Raw genomic sequence first — 22,640 nt, 5'->3', positions numbered from 1 at the left:
TGGTAAACACCGATTTCCATAGTAAAACTACAAACGAGGACAAACAAACTTAGGACAAACCAGATCTTTCCAGGCTCTGTGTGGATGACTCACCAGCAATTAGAGCTGTTATTAAGTTATCCAACAAGTTATGCAGCCTGCACATCTTGGAACAAGAACTACAGCCACCAATGTGGGAAACAAAGTTTGAACAGGACCCTGACACTATTTCTACCTTTCCCCCCTTTCAGCCCTACACCTTTACCAGAAGGACACGGGTTACAAAGGACAAACAAAAGCAAGAAATTCTTAGATACCTAACCAAAAGAAAAGTACAAAGGGGAAAAAAGGAAGTAATCCATGACACGCGTTGTCTAGAAATACTGTCTGATTCAGACGCTGATGTTCATCAGCTGGATAGGAAAAATGGAGCAGTTCCTTCAGATCTCATTTTTCTGGGTAGCCTGTGTGTAGGTAAATCTATAAAGTCCATTTCCAGAATGGCATTCTCCTTAGACAAGAAGGGAACCTCTGACAATTAACTTCGAAATCTGAGGCAGGGTAGTATTTTTTTCAGTCTCCAAAGATCAGAGGAAACACAACATGGGAAGTAACATCTACATATAAAACAATTATAGATCTGCTGAGTCTAAAATATACATATATAAAGAGACAGCAAGAAACTTGTTCACAGGTACCTAAAGGTATGGAATTTACACTATGCCTAAATCATCTAAGTTAATAAGTGAAAAACTTGTAGTTTAATACATCTCTGTGTGAAGGAGTGAAGCACACACATACCACCTAATCAAGAATCTCTGTAAGAATTTGCCAGCAAAAGTGGCACAATGTCCTGCTGATTTTCGTTTCAGTAGAGTAACACTGCGGGACACACAGATACTGAAAGCAGAACATACAGATCCAAGGCGTAAATAATATTTTCACTTTGAAAATGGTCACAGCCATCAGAAGATCTGATCATATCAAGTTGTATTTTTAAATTCTACTCCTGTGAAAAGTAATTTGATGAACAATAATTACACCACCACTAGTTTCGACAGAGCAAGAGCTGTCACTAAAATAAAGGGATCGCTACAAAGTCTGCCACAGGAACAATTAAAAAGACAGTATGTTTAGTTGTATAAATTGTTTAAAGGTAAGACACAAAGCAAGGAACCCTGATAAGAGGAGGCGCCACACTGGTCATACCTCTCTAAGCAAAGGCAATCAAAACTCCAGATTAGCATCTTCATAACAAGCAGCTGACTCCAAGGCATGGGTCATAATCAGAGACGTATTTCCTGGTTCAGGAGCAACTAGACTCTTGTTAATAGAAGAATCTAAAACAGAATTTCCCTATAAACCTCTTTTCATAAAGAACCCAAATCAGAGTTTGAGATTAGCAGATGCAAACTATTATATAGAGAATGGATAAACAGCAAAGTCCTACTGCATGGCACAGGGCACTGCAGTCAGCATCCCGCGATGAGCCGCGGTGGGAAAGAACACGAAAAAGAAACGTGCAGCTGAATCGCTTTGCTGTAGAGCAGAAATTAACACTACATTGTAAATCAACTGTACTTCAATAAAATAAAATTTTAAAAAAGAACCCAAATCATTTATAGTTTATCTTGTTAAATCAATAGAAAAGTAACACTGTTACAATAGTGGCCCCACTAGACAAAATAGATGAAGTTTTGCCAACAGAATATTATCCGCCCACTTAAAAAATGTGATCAGTGAAAGAGATCCAGACCATTGGAGAGGTGGAAAATAACTCATAGAAGTCTAATTCCTCATCTATGGTGTTCTTTAGCTCAGCTAGAAAAAGCACACGCATTTCATTGCTCTGGCTGTCATTCTGAAAGGGGCTAATGATTTTCTGCAATGAAAACAGGCTGAGAAAAATAATGGAACTTAGTCACCAAGAAGTAAAGACAAGTCAAGCAGAGGCTCAGAGCTGGGAGAACAATATCCGGGAAACTGCTATGTGTTTCACTGATAGAAACCTAAGTGTTGATAAATCAAGACGTAAGATCTATTCCTTACTCAAACATCAACAGGAAACTCTTCTTGCAGCAGAGTTAAACAAAATTATGGAATCAATAGTTCATTGAAATTCCTCTCTGTGGCACGAGAGAACTTTATAAAGAGCTAAAGTTGAGATAGTGCTATATGAGATATACAGTCTTTCCCCAGACTACGGCATTGAATATGGCACATTTAATAATACACATGGCAACTGCTTTAGTGACGTGCATTTCATCTGACCAACGGCCAGTTACTTGACTCAAATAATATGGCAGTTTAATAATATAAAAAAACAAAACCCCCAATCAACAAAGCCTGCTACTGTAATCCTGAATAAAACACTTCAGGTTAAAACATATCATTTCCAGGATTCACAGTTGTAAATGATAATTCCGTATGAACAGGATCTGTTAAGCATTCTCAGACCGAAACTACCAAAAAGATTTATTAAGTCACCTATCTCAATATCTCTCGCAGTGCAAGTCTAGGGACCTCAGATATTGCTGTGCTGGTTTCCAGGGGACAACCCTGGTTGCCAAGTAAAGCTGAGGAACAAGTATGAGTCCTCTAAAATACAAGCTTCCACCAAGGATGGAAGCACAGCCCTCAGTGTGGACCATGCACTCAGACACAAAGTGCAATCCACTGACAAACAGCTCAGAAAGCCAAGGCAAAGTACAAAACCCATTAGCTTTCAAACTTCGAAACGTCCAGAGACAGAATCAGAAACAGAAGCTTTGGTCTTTTAAAAGTGGCCTTCACAAATCAGTTTTGTGTTTGTTTCCATTTTCTTTCACAGTTTAAGCCTCAATCAGATCAGCTGTCTCCAGGGATTTTGAAATTGCTATAGATTAAAATCCTCTCTGACTCAACTGTTTGACTAATGCCGGGTGTTTAATAATTCTACTTGTAAGAGACTTTTTTTTGATGAAACCCTGCTGTATGCGAGTTTCAGATGCGCCACAGCTGTGCCATATAGAAAGCATCACTGTCCTTACTTTTGTTATCACTGCATTTAGAGATGAGAAAATGTATCATGGAAAACAGTTCTGTTATTTGGCAGATGGGGCCGAAAACAATTTTACAATATTAATTTAGCAACCATCACCTATAGAGGCAAAGACCTATTTCCAGGTACCAAGGATACATATTCGTGGCTTGGTTCCAAGGATAGGAAGTTAATAACTGTTTTAGACGGAGTTAAGTTAATGAATTTCTAAACTTCATGCTTTCAATAATAAAGCCATTTAGGCTATAGCAGTTGGACTCTCTGCTTCCACAGATCAGGCACTTTGATACTCCACAGGTTGAGTAAATTGAATCCATAGATTGTATTTACGTTCTCTGTCAAGGTTGCTTCTCCACATTTGAGAGATCAAAGGCCACAACAGTCATCAACCCTGTAGCCTTCAATACTGTGTTCATTACATTTAATCAAGTGCCAACTCCATGGTATCATTCACCAACCTTAACAATATTTAAATGCATGGCATTGTTTAGCAACAAATGTAGGCACAGTACTGTTTTAATACACAAACACACACACAACTTGCCACACTCATGTGCACGCACACTTGCTCGCTCACACGCAGCCATCCCTCCTCACCCTCCTTCCCCAAGAGAAGAGAAAGATGGCAAGAAATATACAGTATCTACATTTGCAAGAAAAGAAGTTAAAAAGGCATGGGAAAAAAAGCCATTAAACATTTTGTATGCAGTCTTCTACCTGAGGCAGCATCAATCACGGTGGAAATTCCCCTTCGATCAGACACTGGACGGGATGACCCTGGCATGCTGACTGGGTCAGAGCGGACTGGCTGGATCCTGCAATGCAAATGAATTTAATTCACATATGTTACCAGCATCAAAACTGTCCCATGCTACAACAGACCTTAAATTAGCAATGCTGGAATAGCCCAGTCCATTAAAGAACCATTCACTCTAAAACAAGGCAAATGGGTGAACTGCAGTCCCTAAGGTTCTTTCAAAAGACTTAAAGCACAGCATTCTCTACACTCTGAACCCCTTCTTCTCTTTGTGTGGTTTTCAACAGCTTTTAAACAAGGGGTTGAAAAACGGATATTCATTTACAAAGGGACAAATGAAACGGAACGAGAGAAGACACAAAACAAATTATGCTGAATCCTTTGGCATCTGAAAAGTGTATGTGGAATCTAGAAAAATGGTACATAGGAAGCTATTTGCAAAGCAGAAGTAGAGCAACAGATGAAGAGAACAAGTATATAGACACCAAGGTGGGGAAGGAGAAGTGGGATGAGTTGAGAGACAGAGGCTAACATATATACTATGTATAAAGCAGATAACTAGTGAGAACCTAGTGTATAGCACAGGAAACTGCTCAAAGTTGATGGGAGGGGAGTTTGGCGGAGAATGGATACATGTATATATATGACTGGGTTGCTCTGCTGTGCGCCTGAAACTATCACAACTATATTTTAGTTACACTCAAATACAAAATAAAAGGTTAAAAAAGGGAGATGAAGAGTTTTAAGAATCTTCAAATTCATGAATAGAATCGTTGCCTTCCTTAAAAGATATCAATTGATAAAAAAATTTGAGCCACTCCCTTAAAATCCTTAAAGAAAATTACTTTACATATGGCAACAAGCATAGGATAACAAACCTAGACAGCATATTAAAAAGGAGAGAAATCCCTTTGCTGACAAAGGACCATACAGTCAAAGCTATGGTGTTTCCAGAAGTCATGTACCGATGTGAGAGGTGAACCATAAAAAAGGCTGAGTGCCAAAGAATTGATGCTTATGAATGTGGTCCTGGAGAAGACTCTTGAGAGTCCCTTGGTCTGCAAGGAGATCCAACCAGTCCATCCTAAAGGAAATCAGTCCTGAATATTCATTGGAAGGACTGATGCTGAAGCTGAAACTCCAATACTTTGACCACCTGATGTGAAGAACTGACTCATGTGAAAAGACCCTGATGCTGGGAAAGATTGAGGGCAGGAGGAGAAGGGGGTGACAGAGGATGAGATGGTTGGATGGTATCATCGACTCAATGGACATGAGTTTGAGCAAACTTCAGGAGATAGCGAAGGACAGGGGAGCCTGGCGTGCTGCAGTCCATGGGGTCGCAAAGAGTTGGATATGACTTAGCGACTGAAAAACAACACAGGATAACGCAGCTGTGTTGGGATGTGGCTGCCAGGGGGTTAGCTAAAATCTCTACACTCTAACTGAGTCACCTTCACAATATCACTAATTAGCATGTAAGAATCAATTAGAATGTCAGCAAAATTGCAATTTACTACATATGAGTTTAAGTTGCTTGGGAATGGTAAATCTATTAATGCTAAGAGTCTAGTTCCAGCTGTATTTCTGCACTATTCCACCTTCAGTGGAAGGATTTCTGTATGGCCCAAAGAGCTGAGAGGCCCAGGCAACTTAAAGGAAAAAAAGACTTACCATAATAGTCTAAGTGTGTATGTTTTGGCAATGCATTCATTCAATAAGTATTTGTTGAGTATTAGTTATGTGTCAGTAGTATTCAAGGAACAAGCAGAAACAAAACACAAAATGCAAAGTCTGTGTGCAGATGCATGGTATAGCACATGAGCATTCAAGACTGATGCAAAGGAAAACTAGTGTGAAAATGAATGAAATAGGTAAAAAAAGCTCGAAAAGAGGAAATGAGGGAATGAATGCATGGTCCACAGCAGAGTGAGAGGATTTTGTGGAGCTGGAACAGAAATTGGACCCCTATACAGTGTTAGGATGATGTATTTATATGCAAAGGGGCAAGAAGATCCCTTTAAAGACATAAGTAGAAAAAGCAAACCCTTGGATTTGTGGCCAAGCATGATAAATGCAGGTCATCTTGACGAGCAGGATTTGGCTTATGCCTAGAGTTTATAGAGGATCCTGTTGAAGATAAGAAGTTGATAAGCACCATGAGACATTACAGAAGCCTGACATTTCAATTACGGACTGTAGAAAAAGGGTCCTCACTGAGAGCACAGTAGGAATGTGTATGTGTTTGTTGTATGAAAGGAATAAATAGCAGGGAGGTGAAATAGCAGGCGCATTTGACCTAGCACTGGAAGTTGGAAATGCTGGTATGCTAATACTGGTCACTGCTCTAGTGGTATAGGACCCAGTAGCCCTTCTATAACAGCTTCTTTTCCCAAGCCAGTCGTGGTGATCCCATCATCTCATGGTGAGATTAATTAGGTCTGCAATGAGTGGGTCTAAGCAAATGTGGGCCAATAAGAAAACAGGAAGAGTTTACTTAAAGTTTCTAGAAGAGCTGTTTTCTGGGTCTTAATGAAAAACAAGGAGCTAGCCTGTTAGATATGCTCAGTGCATGCAAATTAAAGCTGCCTCCCAGTCTAAGTAACTTATGTGGGCTAATAAATTTCCTATTACTAATTCAATTAATAGCACTGGAGTTTCTGAATCAACCAGGGTTGTGGGTGGAGTGTGCTTTGGGTTAGATGAAAGAAGGTTGGCTAAGAACTGATGTACTGAAACCAGGCACCAGATACACAGGGGTTTAGTCTATTATTCTTCTTAATTTTACAAATTTTATATATGCTTGAAATGTTTCCATAAAAAAAATACAAAAATAAAAAACTGGTAGGGGTGATGAAAATGTCCCAGAATTAGGAGGATGCAGCAAAACATAGTGACTACACTAAAACCACTGAACTGTACGCTGCGTTTTATGTTATATTAATTACATATCACTTAAAATAACATGATTAAAGTGTGAGGATCTAATGTATCACACAGTAACTATGGTTTTGATAATACTGAAGAAGTTTGCTAAAAGAGTAGAAGTTAAATGTTCTCACACAGAAAGATCACAACATACATATATAAAATGTATCAAACAATGGATGTATTAATTAACTAGATGAAAAAATGAAATGAAGTTGATTTCCCAGGAGCTAACCTCGAATGGAAAACTAGGTTTTATATCTCATTCTTTTACATTATCTATTTCTCAGGTCTGTTCATAAATAATTCATTGACCTTTTTCTACATGTTAAATCCTTATTCCAAATAAGGAGCTGCTGCAAGATTAGCCAGGCTCCCCTGGTGCCTCAGTGGTAAAGAATTCACCTGCCAATGTAGGAGACATGGATTCGATCCCTGGGTCGGGACGATACCCTGGAGAAGGAAATGGCAACTCACTCCAGTATACTAGCCTGGCAAATCCCACGGACAGACAATCTTGGCAGGCTATTGCCCATGGGATCATAAAAGAGTCAGACACAACTGAGTGATGAAACAACTCTGAGGTTAGCCATGCCGATCCCCTCATGGATATGACAGCCAACAGCACACCTGACAGTTGCCATTTTGGTTAGGGTACAGCAAGGCAGACTATCACAGCATCATACCGATTCTCAGTGATCTGGGGTACAGCAGAAGGCACTGGATGTGAAGGGCCGGTTGCACCCAAAGATCTAAACAAGACCTCACAATTTAAAGGAGAAAGTAAAATCAGCAGCCATAATACTGAAAGAATTGTAGAACCAGACGTAACGAGCCAGGATAAAGTGATGGTGCACAGAGATGAGGAGAATATCAGGAGTGGGATTTCTAATTGGATGCGGGGCAGGAAATGGTACTAAACAGGATGCGTAATTGAAATAATGTGAGATAAATCTGAATTTTTCATCAAAATTGTGTTCTAATGGGGTTAAGATCTTAACCAAGGGCCTATATGCTCAAAACTTTAAATATAAACTGCAAGAAAAATACAACAAAATTATAAACCTGGGACTAATATAAAGGTTTCTAATATTTATACATGCCCAACAAATAGAATATAAACAATTTAAAGATAAATACCGGGAGCTTTGTAGTATAAGAAAAAGGAAAAGTCCCTGAGGAAAATTCTAGAAGGACTTCAGGAATAAAGCTCTGTCTGAAGCAGCAAGTTAGAGAGCTCTTAGACAAAGACCTGCATCTGAAATAAGGGGTAACAAAGAAAGCTAGAGGAGGTTCAAAACCAAGGAACAGGGCCAGCCTGGGGGGCCTGGGTTCAATCCCTGTTCAGGGAACTAGATCCTACATGCCACAGCTCAGTGTATGCTGCAAATAAAGATCCTGCATGCAGCAACTAAGACCCAGCATAGCCAAATAAATAAAAATTTTAAAAACTCAAAGGAACAGAGCTGGGTGTACAGAGCTGGAGATGTTCTCCAAAGAAAAAGGACAGGATCTTATCAGAACAGCAGGTGACAGGCATCAGAAAAAAAAGGGGGGGAGGGTGGTCACTGAGAATCTTGTAAATAGTAAAGAGAATAAACATAGTTTTATAGGTCCATTTTATTACTATTTAAGTAACAGAATAACCTACAAAAACAGATGAATATGCACTGAATCACTAAGCTGAGAACTGACTCTGCTTGACTTCCTGAAAATGGATCATACTTTATAATTGATATCTGCGAAAAATGGTCCAGCATCCACCGAGTTGCCTCACAACTTAAGAAAAGTTCTATTTCTAGAAAGCTGAAGAAAATATAATAGACCCAAAAGAGCAAAAAAAAAAAAAAAAAAAAAAAAAAAAAAGTGAAGAAATAAAAAACGAAAGCAAACTAAAATAAAAAACTAAAATACTTGAAAAGGTATTACAGGAGACATGTTTCATTCCCTGTGCATGTGTGCTAAGTTGCTTCAGTCGTGTCTGACTCTCTGCAGCCCTACAAACTGCAGCCCACCAGGCTCCACTGTCCATGGGATTCTCCAGGCAAGAATACTGGAGGAGGGTGCCATTTCCTTCTCCAGGGATTGAACCTGGGTCTCTTATGTCTCCTGCATTGGCAGGTGGGTTCTTCACCACTAGCGCCACCCGGGAAGCATTACATGAGTTGTTCTTAAAGAGGATGAGATGGTGGGATGGCATCACCAACTCAATGGATGTGAATTTGAGCAAACTCCGGGAGATAGTGAATGACAGAGAAGTCTGGTGTGCTGCAGTCCATGGGGTTGCAAAGATTTGGACACGACTTAGCGACTGAACAGAAAGAAGAAACTAGTCTTAATTCACCTCTACAACAGCTTTTGCCTTAACAAAGAATAAAAATTGGTTATATATTTGTATACTTACAGTATAAAAATTTGTGACTAATGTTGATAAAGAAGTAGAATAAAAAACATATTCCCAACATATGATTGGAACACATTTTTCAAACAATTTTTTAAAAAAGAGATGCAAGAAAAAAGTGAGAGGGTTATTTTAGATTGAGATAAACATATAATGTAGAAATTTTTCTGAAAAGAACACAAAGAAAGGAAATCATATTGCATTAGACTGGGCCCTTCATCATCTGTTGTACCTTGATATGTCAAGTCTTGGTCTAACAAATCAAATTGCTAAGCAAACTTAAGTTGCAAAAGTCAAAAAGTTCTCAATTACATTAAAAAAAAAAAAAAAAACCCTAAAAATAAAAAGCATACTCTGTAAACTTTGTATTATGATTCTTACAAGTGAGGACCAAAGAATATATATGATGAAAACACAGAGATAGGGGATAATCAGAAATACGAGAGAGGCAACATAAAATAGGATGGCTTTTAAAAGTGCACTGAATATTAGATCCAGGAAAGTACAATTTAGAACACAAATATTTACTGGAGGTGATGAGATCTCACATAAGATCCCCAGTGATTAATAATGAATCACAAGTTACAGTGCACGTGTTCTGCAACATGACAGTGTAAAAGGGGGGAAATGTAAAGATTATCTAAGATGTTCGCCACAAATGAACATTAATCTGGTCAAATCACTCTCTCGTTCTTATTTCTTACCTGAGACTATTGAGGTCAAGATCATCTGTATCAAAATCTGAAAGGGGCTGTGGAGTATCACTTGGACCATGAGACTGCAACACAGATGAACTGGATGATATGACTGTGGTTTGGCCTGAGGGGTGGATGGTTTTGAACTGGAACTGTGGACCCATCCACAGACGTCTGTGGGGTCCGGTATGCGTTACAATTTCTACCTGGAACAGATCAGAAATCATGATTGAGATGTATCATGACCTCCCTCTGAGAGCCTTTCATGATCCCCCCATCTCATCTCTGAACACTCACATTCTCCAAGAAGCCCATCCTAACCTAGTGGGAGAGGGAGAGGGTGTCATCCACAATCGGAAAGTTGTGACAACAGCAGCCTGTATAGACATTCACTACACCCATCTACTGGTTTTTGTCATAATATAATAAAAATTCATTTAGTGTCTGTATGTGTATAAACACACACCCCTCCCCCCATACACAACACAAAAATCACACGAATATAAAAGGCCCAGTTGCCTGCCTCATACACCTAGCATCAGCTGCCCAAAGACTACTTTTTTCACTCATTCTAGACAGTCCGTATCACTCTGTGGGCGTGCAATGAATACTACACTTGTCAATCCACATATTAAAAGTAATTCCTTCACTGAGGACTAAGCTCATAACAAATGCGAAGTTGTTCTTGAACTATCCAAGGATAAGAAAAGGTCTGAAATAATTTAACACTCACAGCCAGTTTCTTTCCACAATTAAATATTATAATATTTACTATACTTCCCTCAAAATTCCCCCAAAATCACTTTTAAAGAAAGACAGGATTACAAATTTTCTCTCAAACTAGATTTGTCTTCAAAAATACCATTTCTTAACTACAGTGTTTCCTCAGCTTCCATGAATGTTGACATAGGTATTTTAAATGCTGCAGAACAGTAATACCAAAATGCCTTATGAATTTCATGCTCTATGGAAGAGGCAGGGAATGTTGCCAATATTAGACAAAGCAGAGAGGAGGACATGCAGTAAAACCTAAAAATACACATGTGATTTTATAAACGAGCGACTTGAATAAGAGACTAAATATGCAAACCTTTGGTGAGACACTATTTCTCAATGTCTTATAATTGCTACATCCACTTCTATATACACAGTTCATAGAACTGACTTCCCATGGGCCTCAGTGTTGCCCTGAGTTCTTCTATATTTAATCACATTTCTCGGATTGTGGTGATTAATTCTTAACAAAACACAACTGAAAAGGTTCTCGGAGTGCAGCTCCGTGTTTGTAAAGTCCTAAAGGGCAAAAGCACCATGGTCTTGGAACAATATCCACATTCCCGCTAATCATGGGGAGAAAACGACTCAGATTTAGGACAGTGATTTCTCATTCAAGGAGTTGCATTCAGCAACATAAATGAGGCCACAGATAAAGCATGCTGTGTATTTTAAGCTCAAAAACATCAGTGTCACAGAGCCCAGAGGTAAACAGATGCCTGTGCAATTTCACTGAGGCGATGGCCAGATGTTCCAGCTCATCCTCCTGTTGTGTGCGGTACAAACACATTGTGTATACTTTCACACTGACAGCACACATTACCCCTTTTTCTAATTGAAAAGTTGAAGTGAAGGACAGTGGTTTCTCTGCCAGCATCCTTTTTTTAAAAACTTCGTTTGTGGTATCCTCAAGAAAGGATGCATCTCCATGTGCAACCTAAAGGAGCTTTTCCTGTGAGTATTTTCAGTGTGATGAAATGTCTGTCACCTAGAAACAATTTCATTCTCTGGTTTCCAGATTCCCTTTAGTAGTTTGGGCTCTCCTCCCTGAGAAAGCAGTGAAACTGCACCCGGGCTCCTAGGAGGCACCTGTCTGCTGAAAAGCCGCGGGATTTGGTAATCCGAGACCCGGTCATTAACTTCGCCCAGTGATGTCAGACTTGAAACAGACATAACAGCATCTGTAATGAAGTCACTTGTAATCTCATCATTTTGAAATCTGCCCAAGTATCTTTTATTTCAAAGCCCTTGAGATGAAGACAGCTTCACCTGGCAGGGGGAGGAAGGGTCAGTGGAAGCTGTTACAGGACTGGTTTGCAGACCCTTGAAAGCCACGTTACAGGAGCTCAGGAAAGGAAGGCCAGCCCAGCACTTGTGCAAATTAGGAGGCAGAACTTCCCTAATCAAAGTCTGGGCCCAGTCTTCAGAAAATGTTGCCTCCACAAAAGAAAGCCCGAAGATTGCTGAATGGCTTCACCATTTTAACCAGGCCAGTTCTTATCTTAATCCAAACAGTCCATCTGAAATCCAGGGTTCTGGGGGATATAAATGGCTTGTTTGAAAGATATACGTACTTTATGTTCTCTGCATGAAAGCTAATGTACACACACATATATGTATATGTGTGTATAAAATATATGTATATGTAGCCCTGCAGCAGTATTTCTGAGAAATTCTTAATATGGAAAGATGATTAATTCTTGATGATCCTAAAAATAATCCGAATTCTGCCCATTTTCCTCTAAGGTAAAAAAATTTTTTTTAATTTCGAGAATAAAGAGAGAGAAATGGATCTCTGTTTTCTGTCACCTTAATAGACCCGATGTTTCCGAGTCTCACCTGAGACAGCCACTCCTCATCTTCCTGTCCACTGTGGTCAGAAGCCAAACTGTCGTAGGACCCGTGCCGAGTAATGGGCCCGGGACTTCCAGGGGGGGCCACTGACGGAGAAAGAAAACATATTTAAACAACTTTAATCCATGCCGTGAAAAAAAAAAAAATGAATATGGGCATAACCATCCTGGATACTATGGTGATTTATAAATCACCAAAGCTAAAATAAGACATTTAACACACAATTCAAATAACTAATGAAGAAGAAAGATTAAATTTCTTAGGAGCAAGAAAAATCTCCAACTAGGAGCACATCTTAAAAAATATCTGTGGGAATCTAATCATGACATGGATCGTTGTTGAAGAAATAAACACCTAACTGAATCTTAACAACACAAGTACAGAAGAAGCAGTGACGATTCCATTGCCTGTGCACCAACGTAACTGCTACACCTCAGGACACTTCAAAGCCTTCCACCTAACAAAGAAATTAAGTTGATGCAGTTCTTATACTCTGGGAAGGGGTTTTAAAAACAAGTATCATATAAGATTCTTTAAAAGTCTACTTAATAGTTTCACATAAATGGAAGGCATTAAAATATTTTAAATTTTAAAACACTTTTAGTTCCTAAAACAATGATTCATCAAAAGAAATGTTTCTTTTTTTTTTTTAATGCTTCTATAGTTTCCCTGATTTTTAGGTCATAGGATACAGGCTTAAAAGAGAAACAGCCTGCTTCTCATACACAGAAGAACCTCTGCTTAGTGTCACTCAGGTGTGTCCAAGTCTCTGTGACCCCAAGGACTGTGGCCCACCAGGCTCCTCTGTCCATGGAATTCTCCAGGCAAGAATACTGGAGTGGGTAGCCATTCTCTTCTCCAAGAGATCTTCCTGACCCAGGGATTGAACCTGGGTCTCCTTCATTGCAGGAAGATTCTTTACTAATACTAAACATGCCTAGGTTAGGGAGATCTCGTGGAGAAGGGAATGGCTACCCACTCCAGTATTCTTGCCTGGAGTACTCCATGGACAGAGGAGCCTGAAGGGCTACAGTCCATGGGGTCACAAAGACTTGGACATGACTGAGTGACTGATCTTTGCTTGCTGCTGCTAAGTCACTTCAGTCGTGTCCGACTCTGTGCAACCCCACAGATGGCAGCCCACCAGGCTCCCCCGTCCCTGGGATTCTCCAGGCAAGAATACTGGAGTGGGTTGCCATTTCCTTCTCCAGTGCATGAAAGTGAAATGTGAAAGTGAAGTCGCTCAGTCGTGTCTGACTCTTAGCGACCCCATGGACTGCAGCCCACCAGGTTCCTCCGTCCATGGGATTTTCCAGGCAAGAGTACTAGAGTGGGATGCCATTGCCTTCTCCAGATCTTTGCTTAGTCAAAGCAATAAAATGATTCAGTAAACATTTATTGAGTTCCTATGAAACAAATATTATCCCAACAAAAACTTACTTAGCCTCCTCTACTTAAAGTCTCATACTTTTTATTTGCTTATTTTTATTATAAAAGAGGACTTTAATTTTTTAGAACAATTTTAGGTTCAAAACAAAATGGAAGAGAAAATACAGAGATTTCTCATACATTCTCTCCCTCATTAAACATTTTAATACTAAGAGAAATAAAACAATAAAGTACTGAGGGGAAATAGAGAAAAGAAAAAAGAAGAGAACCAAAGAGGAAGGAAAGATGGTGAGCATTAAAGAAACCTGGAAGAAACAGAAAAGAATGACAGAAAGAAAATAATCTCAGAATTTCTACCACCCAGAGATATGTTTCTATACTTCAATATGTATATTTTCCATAGGCTACAATTCTAAAATTGAAATCAGAGGATATGAACATATCTATATTTCTTAATGCATATTCCCAGAAAAAGATATACATTTCCACAAGGAGTAACTCACAAGCCAATCTCACAACGCTCTTGCCAGAACAAGTATTTTGAAGAACTAAATCTTAACAAAACTGGTGTAAGTGAGGTAGACAGAGCAGAACGTAGGGCAAGATTTTAAAGAAGATATACTCACAAAAACCTTATCTTAGCTAGCTGGGAGGGGAGAAATGATACTTAAGCCAGTCAATCACTCATCAGAGGGAGATAAATAGTATTAAAATATAAGATTTGCAATGGTTAAAACTATTAGCTGTTAGTTCTTCAAAATCCTAGTTCTGCAGCTGAGAGGCAGGCTGGCAACTGGCATGAAATACAAGTGACCACCAAAGCAAAACAATTCCCTATATTCTGAATATCATGAAGAAAAGAATATCATAATAATCAATAATGTTGAAGCATCCTTTTAAATAAAAACTGATATGTAATTATGTTTGCAAAAGGTTAGGTGTTTCCCAATCACATATAATCTTTTAATAAATAAAGTTGAAATTCTTAATACAGAACAGAGCAAGAGTATGCCTCAAAGCTGCCCTCTCCTTAAAGACTAATCAAGAAGGCAACTAAGGACAAATAGAGGTCAGCACTTTTTGGAATGCAGCTGAGGTCAGAGAAAATTTTAAAGAGGTGAATGAATAGGCCATGCATACATCTGAGAAGAAAGAGTTACAGAAAATATCAATTACAAAGATTTTGAAGTGGGAATATGAAATGTTTCGGTCATGTCAGAAAGCCAGTATGGTAGGTGCGGTGAGGGAAGCTGAGAGTGGAAGATGAATCAGGAGGGCAAAGAAGCCAGGGAGGGAGGGTCAGTAGATGGTTTATGACTTTTTTTTTTTTAATAAAGCTAGGATAGACAGATAACTGGAAAAATTGGAAGAGAAGTGAGAAATTATACCCTTGTGTTACTAACCAGTACCTAATGTGATTTTTCCCCCCAAGAGTTTGTAATATACCCAACATGTGCTGAGCCCAGCCTACTACCTATTGCAGAATAAACACTTTATAAATAAATGAATGAACGGAGCTTTTGATTCTAGAATAAATAATGAAGGATACCAGGATGGTAGGATACTTATTCACCCATCATCAAAATGGGGATAAACTTGGGACTTCCCTAGTGGTCCAGTGGTTAGGATTCTGTGCTTTCACTACCGAGGGCCTACGTTCAATTCCTGGTCAGGAAACTAAGTACCTGCAAGCTGCAAGGCATAGCCAAAAAAAAAAAAAGATGTGTGTGGAAGGGTAAATTTAAAAATAATCCAATGGCAGAGAATGGTGAGGAAGAGGATTATAGCTGAAAAAAACGTTAGTCATGAGTTGATGACTTTTGAGAATTACAGGTACATGGAGAGTCATTATACTGACACAATTTTTTTCTAATTTTGTGTATGTTTGAGATTTCCCACAGTGAAAAGTTTCTCAAGGAGGAAAAAAAAATCTCTTTCTCCTCTTCCTCTTCTTCCTCTCCAACCTTTTTCCCAAAGGAACTGGTAAAAATACCAATCATATATCTATGAACCATTAAATCTGAATCCTAAATTTCTAAATAGAGATTGTGAGAAGAGTTACCATACTTTATGTTCACTAAAAAACAGTATTCCAATTAAAAATGCTTGGAAGAATTCAGAAGATTCACAATATAAAAATATGTGTAGTGGAAAAATATTTTTCAACATAAAGTAAATATCCTTTCTCTCTCCCTCACATTTCTTTACATTTAAAACTTTCTCCAATCCAGGTATGAAGAAAACTCCATGATTACTAGCTGGTGGAAACAATGACATACCCAGTCACAAAGAAGAGAGGAATTCAAAACCCTGACCCTGGGATAAGAAAGAGAGATTAAAAGTATGACAGTTAGGAGCAAAGCTCCCATGGTTTCCAAGCAGCTATTAGGAAAGACATGCAGAAACTGGAACAAGAGCCCCACAAACAGAAAGGGGAAAAAAGAGGGTTCCCAAGGAAGGGTACAAAAGTCAAAAAGTTTTAGGGATGAACAACTGTGAAAAACCCTAATTTCATTCTTGGGTAGTTTCAGGAAGTAGCAGGAGGTCCACTTGGGAAGCAGCATGGAGATTTCACTCTTCTGCAGTGGAGAAGGTGTGCACATGGTGTGTTTTCAAAGCTGAGCCTGTGACCACCTCTCCAAGTCCCCTGTGAATGCGATGATGAATATTTACTACACATTCAAGAGTAATACGGACAAGGTCCAGGCAATTGTCAGGCTTTGAACAGGCTTTGAAGCAAGGACGGATGCTACAAAGACCTATATGAACCAATGTGCTAACTGGTTGCTCAGGCGTGTCCGACTCTTTGCAACTCCGCGGGCTGCAGGCTGCCAGGCTCCTATGTCCACGGAATTCTCCAGGCAAGAATACTGCAGTGGATAGCCATTTCATTTTCCAGGGGATCTTCCTGACCCAGGGACTGAACCCAAGCCTCCTGCATTGCAGGCAAATTCTTCACCATTGGAGCCATCAGGGAAGCCCGTGAACCAATACAACAGCCAAGAATTAAATCTGGTAAGGAACTGGGACATCTCAGTGGTGAAAAAATAGAGGTAAAATATCTTTAGCAATCCCATCTCATATCTTTGCACTATGTAAGCCCTACAGAATTTAGATGCAACTATGTAGGAGGTTATAATTGATTGAGATTAATTTTTCCCTATTTGTTAGGATAGAGGTACAAAAGAGGACTAAAGACAATTTATAGAAAAATACAGTTACATATATTGCAAGCCTGAGTTTAATGGACCAACATAAGCACCTTCTAGCTAAAGAAAAATAGTATCTTTTACATTTACCAACTATTATTAGGGGTTTCCCAGGTGGTTCAGTGGTAACGAATCTGCCTGCCAATGCAGGAGACGCAGCTTCAATCCCCGGGTCGGGAAGATCCCCTGGAGGAAGAAATGGCAACTGACTCCAGTATTCTTGCCTGGAGAATCCCATGGACAGAGGAGCCTGGCAGGGTGCAGTCCATGGGGTCACCGAGAGTCGGACGCGACTGAGCATGCAGCACTGTTCTTAGATAGTTAATGATCCTGGGTTAGGAAAAGGGATATGGAATTTTGAAATAAAAATCTCTGCTATGCTCTATCCCTACTTTTAGTACAGTCATTTAAAACAAGCCTATCCATCTAACTACAAAGAGTACACTGTCAATTTTTTTTACAGAATACAACTCCAAAAGTACTGCCTGTACACACAGGCATTTGATAAATATAGATCAACAACCCAGGGCAGGCTGAGCAGATCATTATGAGGTAACTGTGAGCTAGACTGTTTATATTGTGTTTTCAGGAAAGCAGATCATGCTTCTAGTGAGTAAATAAAAGCTAAAAAAAACCACGAAGTGTATTTTAATGTCTTACAGTGATATATGAGTATGTGTATGTATGTGTGTATTCCTATGAATATATTTATACTTATACGTGTTTATGTGCAAAGCAAACAAAAAAAAAAATCTTCAATGTTGACCTTTGCAAGTTAGTCTCGTTAATCAAACCCCCCAAAATTTCCAAATCAGTAGAACAACTGAAGTAAAATTATGAACAGAAACACTGAATGGTCCTCTGAAAATACCCCTATAGCTGAATGCCCCGTAACAAAATTCTCAGTCTGAAAACAGAAAATGTCAATTCATAATATAGCTCCTCAAATCCATAAGAAGTTAGGAAGGGGATCAATGAGCATAGAATTTTTACAAATTACCCACATAAAATATAGTAAAGAGTTATAAACATTGTATTAACAGATATCTAAAATGATACTCTGAAATCTCATTTTTAACACTAGTTAATGGACTACTTAAAGGTTAGGAAAAATAGGTTTGAGTCAAGCTTCCAAGAATGAGTTATTACCAGTCCTGAAGAAAGGTAGGACTCTCTTGACATTTCAGGCTGTTTTATCCAAAGTAATAACTGTATATCCTCAATTCCAAGAAATCAAATTCTTTTTAGAATACCCTGAAACTAACACCTAGATCTCAATAACCTAAGTTCATCTGCAACAAATCTAGTCTTCCAGTTTTGAGAGAAAGTACATTTTTATCATTAATATTTATACACTTTATATTAGAACAGGTAATTACTTTTCTTAAGTGTATTGGCCACGGTTTGGATATTCAGGAAAAATTAGATCTCCTAACTACCGAGTTTACAACAGGGGACAGAGGCTCTAGATACTCTATTAAAGAAATGAAAGGAATAACTATTTGATCTCAGCACCATTCATCCTTAAAAGCAATGAAAGGAAAAAGAGCTGACAATACATTTCAAAGTTAAAAGAGACTGACCACATACAGGTTATAAGCATCGTTTTTCTAAAAACAACACAAAGCATACAGCTGCACAATGAGCCGCACTTATTTATAAACTCAATGAAGGGACAATCTATCTGATTCTGTTACGTTCTTGTTCTAGTCTTTCCTGCATCTCTTGAACTCCCAGTAATAAATTCTTGTAGCTTCAGAGGACACAGCTGCTGATCAAGCACAGGCTCCGCTGCTAGTGAACTCCAAGCTCCCAACTTTAGGAGACGCTAAAAAAAAAAAATGCTATACTTCCTGAAACAAATCTCAGTGCCACTGGAATCAGAGAGATCTACTTCTCAAGTAAGGGGGTGTGGAGCAGGGCTGACCCAAATGGCATCTACTTTTTTTCTGAGATGCAACTTTCAGCTTTAACTGCTGTTGCAAAGCCTAAAATGAGTTCATATGTTGAACAAACAGCACTAGAAAGAAACTTAGAGAGTCTTTCAATATGAAGAAACAAAAATGGATCCCAAGGTTTTTATTTGGAAAAGTGAGTGTGAGCTGGGTCTTACTGGCAGCTGAGTGGGCTGCAGAATAAAGTATTCTCCAGATTCAGGACCAGACTCAGTTTTTGCTTGCCCCTACTCCTTAACATATCCCCACAAATCCTCTGCAAACAATAAAACCCTTACCATGCTGAAGTCTTTAGTGGAGACCTGAGAGGTGAATAATGTTGTGCCAGCATTATTCAGTCCTTCAGGTTATTTAGGGGAACAACATTCCTTTTTCTAGCAACAGAGAAATTTGTGAGTTAAATGACATCATGCTGCCTTGAATGAAACAGCTCAGGCTCAAAGTTCACCCAAAGGCCAACAGTGATAAACCCTCATCCAAGGACAAACTTCAATATATTTTTGGTACTTATTAAAAACAGCATTTATAGAGCAGCCATACAATAAGAGAAGGCTCTTTACCAAACTCTGTTTCTGATCAGAAAGCACTCAGGATCTGAGGAAGAAATTCTGCTTGGAAAGGTAGTTTCTTAGCTCAGAAAATAATATTTGCCTTTTAAGAAGAAAGGCTCAAAGACAAGTAATCCAAAAGCAAAATGGACTAAGGCATTTCCTAAGGAACAATCAATTCACAGAAGAGGAAATACAACAGCCAACAAACACATATAAAATAGTAGTAATCAGAGACTTGAAAATTTTTACAGGTTATGCTTTCATACTATCAAACTGGTAAAAATTAAACTCTGGACTTTTTAAAAATAATTTTGTAAAAAGGAGAAGGCTTTCAGGTCAAAAATAACACACCTAACTATCTCTATGGAAGTCTAGAAGTTTTCTAATTTATAAATGTTTCCACTTAAATGTAAAGGAATTTGCTGAATTTCACACACAGAATAATCTAGCAATAGCACGATGTATTACTGGCTACTCTGTTCATTAGGAGCCATCTCTCGTACCAGTGCAACAACAGCTGAAGCACTCCAACACGTATAAAAGGGAACAGGTTTTACCTACGCTATATATTAAACAGATCAATGATCTTCCTTGCACCCTGACCCTGCAGTACCATAGATGTTCCCTAATTAATTATTAAAGTTTTCTAACAGTCAGTCATTGTACATCTCTGGTTTCACTTTCCTTTTATTCCACATTCCCAGAAGAACAGTCACAGGCAATATATAATTAGAAAAATGACGTATCCTCATTGCCTATGAGATAACAGATTCCACTGGGTAACTGACAACAGGGTGCATCTCTGCTCCACCCTGCTTTTCTCCCTTGCCCTGCCCCCAAAGCATCATATAATATTCCCACAGAAGACATAAACTAAGGTACTTTCGTTTGGTTCTTCCTGCTACCATAACGGTCCACTGCCATTTTGCATCTGGACAAGCTATACCTGGGGGGAGTCTGGAAGGGTTCACAGTTTAGTTTTGCTCATCCATGTAACTCTAAATGTCATAAAAATGGACAGATAGAATAAAACATAATGGCTTCATGCTATCAGCAAGATCAACTACTCCACTGAAAAGTTCAAACTGTCCCAGCACACTTCTGAGAACTGAATAGGCTGCAACAATCCCTTCAAAACATTTGCAATTAAGGTCACCTGGAAAGATACACACAATTTAATGTGTATTATGGCAACTCAATTCACAGTACAACCACATTGCTGCTGCTAAGTCACTTCAGTCGTGTCCAACTCTGTGTGACCCCATAGACGGCAGCCCACCAGGCTCCCCCATCCCTGGGATTCTCCAGGCAAGAACACTGGAGTGGGTTGCCATTTCCTTCTCCAAGGCATGAAAGTGAAAAGTGAAAGTGAAGTCACTCAGTCGTGTCCGACTCTTCGCTACCCCATGGACTGCAGCCTACCAGGCTCCTCCATCTATGGGATTTTCCAGGCAAGAGTACTGGAGTGGGATGCCATTGTATATACATTAAACTGCAGCAAGATAACTAGAAAAGTCCACCCTGGCTATTTTAAAGGAACATAGCCTGTCTGTATAATACCTTGCTTGCAGCTTACAGATTAAGTTTGTCTTGCCAAGGGTTAGATAATCTACTCAGAAAAATAAGTCTAAAAACAACAAAACCATTCTTATCAAAGCTCACCTTTACATAACAGTTGCCTCAGGGAAGAAAGGGATGAAGGAATGACTCATTTTCCACTAAATATTCCTTGGCACCATTTAAATTGTGTATGCTATGCTATGCTATGCTATGCTAAGTCGCTTCAGTCGTGTCCGACTCTGTGAGACCCCATAGACGGCAGCCCACCAGGCTCCCCCGTCCCTGGGATTCTCCAGGCAAGAACACTGGAGTGGGTTGCCATTTCCCTCTCCAATGCATGAAAGTGAAAAGTGAAAGTGAAGTCGCTCAGTCGTGTCTGACTCTTAGCGACCCCATGGACTGCAGTCTAACAGGCTCCTCCGTCCATGGGATTCTCCAAGCAAGAGTACTGGAATGGGGTGCCATTGCCGGGCTTCCCTGGTGACTCAGATGGTAAAGCGCCTGCCTGCAATGCGGGAGATCCAGGTTCGATCCCTGGGTAGAGAAGATCCCCTGGAGAAGGAAATGGCAATCCACTCCAGCACTCTTGCCTGGAAAATCCCATGGACGGAGGAGCCTGAGAGGCTACAGTCCACGGGGTCACAAAGAGTTGGACACGACTGAGCGACTTCACTTTCATGTACCAACTTAAAATTTGATAATTATAAAAGTTGAAGAATAAGCACAATACAAGTAATATGGTTAGTGAAATCAATCTAACAAGTCAAGAAAAGAAAAGAGAGAAATCACAAGCACTTCAGTGAATGATGGAAACCAATGCATGAAACGAAAAGGTGAGTTTATTTCCTTAGGTTTTGTGACGTTTTCCTTAAAAGGGGAAATGGAAGTGGTTTTACACACTCTTTCTCTCATAATCACTGTACGCATCTTTGTTTATCAGCTTTTAGCAACTACCCAAGTACACATGGGCTTCTGTGGTGGCTCAGTGGTAAATAAAGAATCTGCCCCCAATGCAGGAGATATGGGTTCAATCCCTGGGTCAGGAAGATCCCCTGGAGAAGAAAATGGTATCCCATCCCAGTATTCTTGCCTGGGAAATCCCATGGACAGAGGAGGCTGGTGGACTACAGTCTCTGGGATTGCAATCAGATGTGACTTAGCAACTAAACAATCCAATCAAATACACATGGTAGTGTATGTTTTTATTGAGAGAAATGACTGCTTGCTGGCGCTAATTCTGGGCAGAATCATGAGCTGTAATCTCTTGATAATGGCAACTGTATTCTCACAGCTACCTCTGTACGTTAAGACGCATTTCTTTCAGGAATAATCAGTTCTGAATTCAAACACTCTAAAATACAATATCCTCTATAAGAGACTAAGATGGGAGCGCTTATAAAGAAAGTATTATGAATTGATGTCTTGGAAAGTAAAAAAAAAAAAAAAATCACTGCATTCAATAACCAATGTACACAAGTAGGCAAGAGGCCAAGTACTGGAAATGTATTATTCTCCATCTCACCTACAATGGCACAGTTGAAGAGCAAA

The 22,640-nt window shown here is 39.3% G+C and overlaps 1 protein-coding gene across 13 annotated transcripts in view; it reads right to left on the bottom strand.

Moving 5' to 3' along the window:
• The window catches only part of BCAS3 (BCAS3 microtubule associated cell migration factor), a 589,835-nt gene that overhangs the window by 280,521 nt on the left and 286,674 nt on the right, over positions 1-22,640 (bottom strand). For all 13 annotated transcript variants that reach the window (XM_044939593.2, XM_044939594.2, XM_044939599.2 and 10 more), the window contains 3 exons: positions 12,414-12,514; positions 9,810-10,006; positions 3,737-3,834 (listed from right to left, as the gene is read on the bottom strand). In XM_044939593.2, coding sequence (XP_044795528.2) covers positions 3,737-3,834; positions 9,810-10,006; positions 12,414-12,514 — 396 coding nt within the window. The remainder of the gene's footprint in view (positions 1-3,736; positions 3,835-9,809; positions 10,007-12,413; positions 12,515-22,640) is intronic.

Source organism: Bubalus bubalis, chromosome 3 (assembly GCF_019923935.1).
Source record: "Bubalus bubalis isolate 160015118507 breed Murrah chromosome 3, NDDB_SH_1, whole genome shotgun sequence".
NCBI classification, from domain to species: Eukaryota; Metazoa; Chordata; class Mammalia; order Artiodactyla; family Bovidae; genus Bubalus; species Bubalus bubalis.
This window is presented reverse-complemented; position numbering and strand designations above follow the sequence as displayed.